This window comes from Bubalus kerabau, chromosome 3, assembly GCF_029407905.1.
Source record: "Bubalus kerabau isolate K-KA32 ecotype Philippines breed swamp buffalo chromosome 3, PCC_UOA_SB_1v2, whole genome shotgun sequence".
NCBI lineage: Eukaryota > Metazoa > Chordata > Mammalia > Artiodactyla > Bovidae > Bubalus > Bubalus kerabau.
Window position 1 is genome coordinate 58,110,072 of NC_073626.1, and position 8,615 is coordinate 58,118,686.

The 8,615-nt window shown below is 43.8% G+C and overlaps 1 protein-coding gene across 8 annotated transcripts in view; it reads left to right on the forward strand.

Annotated features, from left to right (window-relative positions):
• Positions 1 to 7,386, forward strand: part of SAP130 (Sin3A associated protein 130) — a 76,601-nt gene extending 69,215 nt beyond the window's left edge. For all 8 annotated transcript variants that reach the window (XM_055571872.1, XM_055571877.1, XM_055571874.1 and 5 more), the window contains 3 exons: positions 4,926 to 5,029; positions 6,111 to 6,224; positions 6,451 to 7,386. In XM_055571872.1, the coding sequence (XP_055427847.1) occupies positions 4,926 to 5,029; positions 6,111 to 6,224; positions 6,451 to 6,609 (377 nt within the window). In that variant the 3' untranslated portion in view covers positions 6,610 to 7,386. The remainder of the gene's footprint in view (positions 1 to 4,925; positions 5,030 to 6,110; positions 6,225 to 6,450) is intronic.
• The last annotated feature ends 1,229 nt before the right edge of the window (positions 7,387 to 8,615 follow it).

An 8,615-nucleotide genomic window follows, 5' to 3' on the forward strand; every position in this document is an offset into this window, starting at 1 on the left:
TCTGCTATAAGGGTGGTGTCATCTTCATATCTAAGGTTATTGATATTTCTCCTGGGAATCTTGATTCCAGCTTGTGCTTCTTCCAGCCCAGCGTTTCTCATGATGTACTCTGCATAGAAGTTAAATAAGCAGGGTGACAATATACAGCCTTGACGTACTCCTTTTCCTATTTGGAACCAGTCTGTTGGTGCTCTTAATGGTGTACAATTTCTGTCTCTATGTTGATACTCTGTTTAATGTGACATGATTATCATCCCTTCTTTTACTTCTTCACTCATACTTTCTTTTCATTTTGTGAATTTATTCATAATGGCTACTTTGAAATCTTTTAAATCTGACATCTGGTCACTCTTGTCGAGCATTTTCTGATGCCTATTTCTTTTTCCCCATGTATGGGTCATACTTCCCTGTTTGTTTGAATGCCTCATAATTTTTTTTGGAAACTGGACATTTTAGATAATGTAGCGACTCCAGGTACTGGTCTCGCTGCCTCCTCAAAGACCCACTATAGTTATTTGCATTTTTAGCTGTTTAGTGACTGGCTGGATTCTTTTAGTGAAGTCTGATCAGCTCCACCCCACCAGCACCACCAAGTGGTAAGCCTCTGATGTTACTCCTTGGGGAGACAGAGCTTTGAGTGTACACACCGTGGGAGGACAGTGGCATGGGCAGGCTTCTTTCCTCCTGTTCCCCTGACCACGTCCAACTGATAAACCCCACTTATTGCTTGCCATTTGATCTATTAAGAACACAGTGCTGGAATTTGCCCTTAAACACAAATTCCTCTGCAAACTAATCCAGTCGTAGTATAGCTCCTTGCCAGAATGGTTTCTGAGGTCAGTGTTTGATAATCATTCTGCTCCCAAGGAGAGCTCCTGCCAGCTCTCTCGCTCTTTGTTCTCTCCTGCAAATGGGTCAGCCCACAGTCCAGGCTGTGTCTTCACTGTGTCTGCACATTTCCTCCCACTTGCCTTATCTACACCCTCCACAGCTCTTGGGAGCACCTTTAGGTTTGAACTTCACACTCTGTTGAAATTGGAGCCAACTCCTTTGGGAAGAGATTAGAAGCTTCCTGTTTTATGGCCTGTTTGTTTCTCCTGGCAGAATCTCTGAGCCTGGGGTTCTGGAGGTGGGGGTGGGCCAATGGCAACTTAGCAGGTGAGTGCTCTTTGGAGGGGAGGTGGGGAGCAGCCTGTCTTCCACTTGGCCTGCCTCTCCTAGGGTGATGCACCACTTCACAAAAAGGGCTCCTGGGCCCCAGTGTTCTCAGCTCACCTTGCCTAAGGTACAGTCTCCCTTCTACAAGTGGGGATTAAGCAAAAGAAGGGAGCCCCCACATGTCGACTAGACTCAGGACCTGAGACTTAGCCTCAGCAACAGGGAGCAGGATGGGAAATGCCCTGTTCCTTCTGGGAACTGGAGAAGAGGGAACCCTGTGCTTGGGGCTACAGGATTCTGGAACAGAGTCTCCACCTTCCAAGCTAGAGGGAGAAGGAGATAGGGATCAGTCTTGGTTCAAATGCCACAGACCTACTGGTCTTTCACCTTTTAGTAGATTTGTTTGAATAGATATTTCTGCCTTGCTTTTTGCCCTTAGGACCTTTTTCCAGAGGTTTAAAAGGTTTTTTTTTAATTTCTCCAGTTCCACTGGGGAAGCTGCTTAGCAGAACATTGTCATATTACAATTCAGCTGTCTTTTACATATTACTGAGCTACCCTGGAAAACAGTTTGGCTGTTTCATAAAAACTAAACATATACTTACCATATAACCCAACAGTTGCCCTCCTGGGCATTTATCCCAGAAAAATGAAAACCCTCTGTCCACACAGAAATCTGGATAGAGGTGTTCATAGCAGCGTCTCTGGTAATAGCCAAGAGCTGGAAACAACACAGATGGTATCAAACGGTTAAACAAACGAGCCGTTGACTCTTGTCAGCAGTGGACAGGAAAGAACTATTGATTATGCAGCAGCTTAGGCATTGTGCTTAGGCTTACGGGGAAATCAGTTTTCAAAACATGCACCCCCTCCCCTTCCCTGGAAAAAAGACACATACCGTGCGATTCTGTTTATATAATCTCAGAGTGACAAAGTTATACACATAGAGAAGAAGTGAGTGGATCAAGGGTTAATCGTGAGCAAGGGGTGGTGTGACCATAAAGGTGTGGCACAGGAGGTCTCTCATGGTGATGAGTAGCTCTAAACCTCGATTGACATAGCAGTCACATAAATTTACACGTGATATAATGACATATACTCACTTTACATCAGTGGCGATTTCCTGGGTGTGATAACTGTGCTGCAGTTACTAAGATGTAAACAGTGAGGGAAAACTGGGTCAAGGGGAATACTGGACCTCTCGTTACTATCTTTTTTCCCCAACAAAAGCTTTAGTGAGCTATAATTCATGTAGCATGCAATTAACCTATTAAACTGTACAATTCAGTGATTCTTAGTGTATTCACAAAGTTGCATGTTTATCTCTACATTTAATTTTAAAACATTTTCATTAGCCCAACAAGTACAGCCCTTAGCTATTAGTACAACCCTTAGCTGTCATCACCAGTCCTGCCGTCTTCACTCCTCCCTACGCCCAACCCTAGCAACCTCTTTTATCTACTTGCCATCTCTTTAAATTTCCCGTTGCTAGACATTTCCTATGAACAGAATCATACCATGCAGTCTTCTGTGACAGGTTTATTTCACTTAATTTAATGTTTTCAAGAGTCATCCGTATGGTATGTATCAGGACTTCGGTCAATTTTCCTGCCAAATAATACTCGATTTTATGGATGTATACCACATATTATTTATATATTCATCACTCAATGGGCATTTGGTTGTTTCCACTTTTTGATCATGAATAATGTTCCTATGATCATTTGTGTCTGCATTTTTGTGGGAACGTTTGTTTTCATTTCTCTTGTACATACACCTAAGAATGGAATTTCTGGGCTGTTTGGTAACTATGTTTAACATTCTAGGAACTCTGAGAGTATTTTCCAAAGCAAATACATTTTACTTTCCCACCAGGAATGCATACGACTTCTGATTTTTCCACATCCTCACCAACACTTACTCTTTTTTTATTATTATTAGGGCATCTTAAGGGGTTTGAAATGGTACTTACTGCAGTTTTTATTTGCATTTCCCTAACGCCTAATGATGGAGAAGGTGATGGCACCCCACTCCAGTACTCTTACTGGAAAATCCCATGGACGGAGGAGCCTGGTGGGCTGCAGTCCATGGGGTCGCTAGGAGTTGGACATGACTGAGCGACTTTACTTTCACTTTTCACTTTCATGCATTGGGGAGGGAAATGGCAACCCACTCCAGTGTTCTTGCCTGGAGAATCCCATGGACTGGGAAGCCTGGTGGGCTGCCGTTGAGTCGGACACGACTGAAGCGACTTAGCACCAGCAGCAGCAATGCCTAATGATGTTGAATATCTTCATGTTTGTTGGCAATTTGTATATGTTTTTTGGAAAAATGTGTGTTTAGATACTTTGCCCTTTTTAATTCATTTGTCTTTATTGTTGAGTGGTAAGAATTCTTCCTATGTTCTAAATACAGGTCTCTTACCAGATATATCTCTGTACTATCTTTGCAGCTTCTGTGAACCTGTAATTATTTTGAGCTGAAAAGTTTTTTTATAATGCTCATAACAACAGACACAAGACCATGTAAAACTGATGAAAGCTGAAGAGAGTCAGTGGACTTTGTCAGTAGCATGGTTGTGATGTTACACTGCGGTTTTGCCAGATACTACCACTGAGGGAAACCAGATAAAGAATACATAGGACCTCTCTGTATTATTTCTTACAATTACATATGAATCAATAATTATCTCAAAAAGTTTAAGATTTTTAAATTACTTTCTTGCTAATATTTGCCTACCAGATAAGTTTGGGGGTTTTGTGTTGTTGTTAATTATTCTAGGAAGTAAAGTTGATCAGTTTTAGGTTCACAGCAGAATTGAACAGGAGGTAAAGAGATTTCCTGTGTCTGCCCCCCATCCCCTGTTCCCACACACGCACAGCCTCCCTCACTCTCAGCGTCCCTCACCGCAGTGGCACATTTGGTGAGCCTACACTGAAATAATCATCACCCAGAGTTTATCGTTTACATTAAGGTTCAGTCTTGGTCTTATGCATTTAACAAATATATAGATAGGATTTTTTCAAGATTAATTTTTTAGGGACTTCGCTGGTGGACCAGCGGTCAAGAATCTACCTTCCGGTGCGGGGGATGAGGGTTCAGTCCCTACTGGGGAACTAAGATCCCACGTAGCACAACAGCCGAGCCCACGCATTCTAGAGCCCATGCTCTGCGACTAGAGAAATTCTGAGTGCCACAGCAAAGATCCAGTGCAGCCAAAATTTTAAACAGAAAAAATATTAATTTTTTCAATAAGATAATTTTTTTTAAATAGTTTGTGATTATCCATGTAATGTGTAAATCCATTTTAAGTCCTGGTGAGCAGTAATGTTAAAACTTCACAGATACATCTAAACTCACCTCTGACAGGTGCCCCTCAGTCCTAGTTTGTCTTTCCCCCAATCTAAATGATAAAGTTCATATTTATTTTACTACAGTGCTGATTCATGGACTTTTCCACCTGAATTTAAATGTTACTTAAGTTGGAGCCCTATGATTTCTTCCAAGATCTAGATAACACCACAGAGCTTCTAAGCTTAATGCCCAGACTCTCCACATGCTTGGAGACATCACACATGAGCAAGGCTACAACCCACTAAAGACCGTTTCTCTCACTTAAAACTTTAGAGTATTAGCTTACTCTCTTTTGAACTCATTAGATTAGCAAAGTAAGTCTGATTTTGCTGGAGTGAACCAAAAGAGCTTGTATTCGTATTGTGACTTACACTCTCAGTGACTTTTATTTATTTATTTTTTTATGGTTCCAGAGGAGAAGAAAGCTATGCTGCAGGAAATAGCTAATCAGAAAGGAGTATCGTGTCGTGCCCAAGGCTGGAAGGTTCACCTCTGTGCAGCGCAGTTGCTACAGCTGGTAGGTGGCACTCTAGCAGTTGTTACGTCCTGCTGAGGACATCTGAGTTCATAGAGCATTTTCTTTAGGGTGATTCTGAAGCGTTCCCAGTTAACTTGGGTCATGGTGAAGTTTTTATGTGTGCAAGACCTACAGTTAAGGTTCATATTATGTGTTGCTGTGACATCTGAAACAGAGGGGGCCTGTCAACTCGTTCTCACTGCTCCTCACTGTGGGAGTAAGGAATAGTTCGCACTTCTCCCTGAGCAGTGGGCTTCAGTTCTCCGCCAGCTTGAGATACTCAGATAAGCCAGTGATGTCCTCCTGGGGCCACCAGGGGGCGCTACGCCCTCTTGCACTACGGAACCTGCCTCCTGCAGCCCCTACCTGTTCCCTCTTGCTCTCTCTGTCATGGACGGCACCCCCCTGTGGTTCGGCGCGACATGCAGTGTCCTCCTCCCCTGGGCCGCAAGCATACTGACGAGTAAACTGCTGTTGATCTCATCTGTCCAGTGCACTCTGTGTTCAGCCCTTTCCATAACCCCTGGGCAAGACTCCTTCCTTCAGCAAGGTAGAGAGGAACCAAGCAAAATAATCTCACAAAGTCTTTCTGTCTTTGGAGTAGCCATGATCTGAAGAACATGGTCTTTTTTTTTTTAAGTAGTGCCATGGCTAGGTTTAAATTTAGCATAAAAGCATATTTTTATGGAACTTATAGACATGTTTTTCAGAGAAATTGGGAATTTAGGGGAGAATTTAAAAGCTATCCTTGGACTTCCGTGGTGGTGCAGTGGTTAAGACTCTGAGCTTCCACTGCAAGGAGGTCAGGTTGGATATCTTAGGGGACTAAGATCCCACATGCTGCATGGTGCAGCCAAAAAAAGAGTTATCCTAGAAGATACTCTGAATTATGGCCAATTGTGATGTAAATTGTTGATTAACTCTCCTTTCTGTACTGTGTCTTAGTCATTGGGAGAAATGATTTTATCACCCAAACAGACCTGATAGCAGTTTACACACGTGATTCAAGGTGGGTTTTTGCCTGAGTTTGATGAAGAAAGTATTTCTGAGGTCATGATTCCCTCCTCCTTGTTTGTTGCAGACAAATCTAGAACATGATGTTTACGAAAGACTCACCAACCTGCAGGAAGGGATTATCCCAAAGAAAAAAGCAGCAACTGATGATGATTTACACCGAATAAATGAACTAATACAGGTTTGAAGGAGCCCTTTCCCTCCCCTTATTTCTCCCTTCCCCTCTCTCCACTAATATCTTTGGTAAAAACCGATTATTTTCTTCAGCCTGCATTATCCAGAAACAGTAAAGTGTTTTTTTTCCTATGTGAAAGCCTCAAAATGGCTCAGTTCAAAGGTGAGAAGCTCTTTAAAAGCCACACTGTCTTGAAGATTGCTGATGGATGATGTCATGTCTTTTGTTTCAGGGAAATATGCAGAGGTGTAAACTTGTGATGGATCAAATCAGTGAGGCCAGAGACTCCATGCTTAAAGTTTTAGATCATAAAGATCGTGTCCTGAAGCTTCTAAACAAGAATGGGACTGTCAAGAAGGTGTCAAAATTGAAGCGAAAGGAAAAAGTCTAGACCCCGAATCAGGACTTTGGAAAAAGAATTTATGGAGAATGATGTTGGGGGTGGGGGAAGGGTTGGTTATTTTCAAAGTGGAACATTGAGATGAAGGAACGCGTTCCTTAGTTCACACGTGAAAGCAGAGGGACCCAGAACATCCAGTGACGTGGAAGGGTCAGAGCTGATCCGACAGTGGACTCCAGTCTTCTTTCAGGCGTCTCCCTCTTACGCTTACTGCGTCGTGCCTGACTCCTGTTGCAACAGGGTCTCCCGGTTGGAATCAGTGACACAGGTGACAGGCTGGTGTTTTCAGCCTTCCAGTTGATAAACTATTTATCTGATGGATTCCTGCAGGACCCATATTGAGCCTGAACTGAAAGTATTCACTTGGACCATCTGTTCTCTCTCTCCACTGAAAATCAAACCTCTTCCCCTCGCCCTAGTCGGTTCTTACTCTGTCTGACCTTCAGATGCCCACGCTGGCCTTCTAAAGCAGTGCCATGGCACTTGAGAGACCTGCCACATCTCACTCTAAAGGGTTTGAACTGCCAATTCTTGTCATTTTCTAAAGAACCATTTCAAAGTGAAATTGTTATATTGTCTGTCCTGCGTGTGTCAGAGTTGGCTTTTTGTGGAGGTGCAGAGCAGGCAACACCGTAAGTTGCTCTGAGATCCTTGTTCCGAAGTACATTCTTGGTTATCTGTACTTCTGTAGCTGGTGTGATGCTGTTAATTATACGTATGGCACATCCCCAAATGTTAATAAAGGACTCAAAGAGGTTTTGTACATAAGCAGTTTGCGTCATTTTGTGAAGCTCTTGTGCTGCGCTGCACATCACCTGAGTGTTTGCCCTTCTGGCCTTTCTCTTACGTTGTTGAGTCTACTCTGACAGTTTGCTTGCTCCACACAGAGTTCCCCTTACCTTGGTATCTTGAAGATGTCGCAGATGGTGAAGCCTGTGGGCTTTTGATTATCTTAAATATGAGACTACATTGTACCTCATTGCAAATATACATTGGTCATTTTATAGTACAAAAAATAAGGCTGTGGTAATGGGGGAAGGACTTCCAGGAGAGTGGGTTTTCTTTACGAGGTTACCTTCTGTGAACTCGCTGGAGTGGGAAGGTAGCCTAGGCTTGCTTGCTTCTTTTTTTGGCTGAGTCAGGTCTTGGTTGTAGCATGGGGGATCTTCACTGAGATGCACGATCTCTAGAACCCTGGCAGGGGAACTCAGATCCCGCCTGTCACAGGGCAGCTAAGCCCGTGCACCACAACTGGAGTCTGGCTCTCCTGAAATAACCTTGCCTTGAACTGGAGTGGTAAACTCTCATCTGGTATAGGACTGGGGAAGAGAAACGAAGCAGGCTTTCTGCCTTCTTCCGGTGTGGCCGCATGGTCTGCATAGTCTAGGCTAACGAGGTCCTCAGAACAGTCAAGGCTGCTTCACTCAAGTGTTCTGACCTGAAGCCATTGCTGACTGTGCGCTAGACTCCAGTATAGTGTTCTATGTGATCCAGTGACGATGTTAGAACAGGGCTTCTTTGCCTCTGTTTCTCATTGTATATGTTGCCTAGCGATGCATGGTGCGCTGGCTTGTGAAGGACAGGACCCGGGTATTTGGGATCCTACATCAGAGATCTGGTCTCTCTACAAGTATTGTGTGTGTGCTCAATCACTCAGTTGTGTCTGATTCTTTGCCACCCCAAGGACTTGTTCATTTCAGTTCAGTTCAGTTGCTCAGTCGTGTCCGACTCTTTGCGACCCCATGAGTTGCAGCATGCCAGGCCTCCCTCTCCATCACCAACTCCCAGAGTTCACCCAAACTCATGTGCATCGAGTCAGTGATGCCATCCAGCCATCTCATCCTCTGTCCCCTTCTCCTGCCCCCAGTCCCTCCCAGCATCAGGGTCTTTTCCAATGAGTCAGCTCTTCACATGAGGTGGCCAAAGTATTGGAGTTTCAGCCTCAGCATTAGTCCTTCCAATGAACACCCAGGACTGATCTCCTTTAGGATGGACTT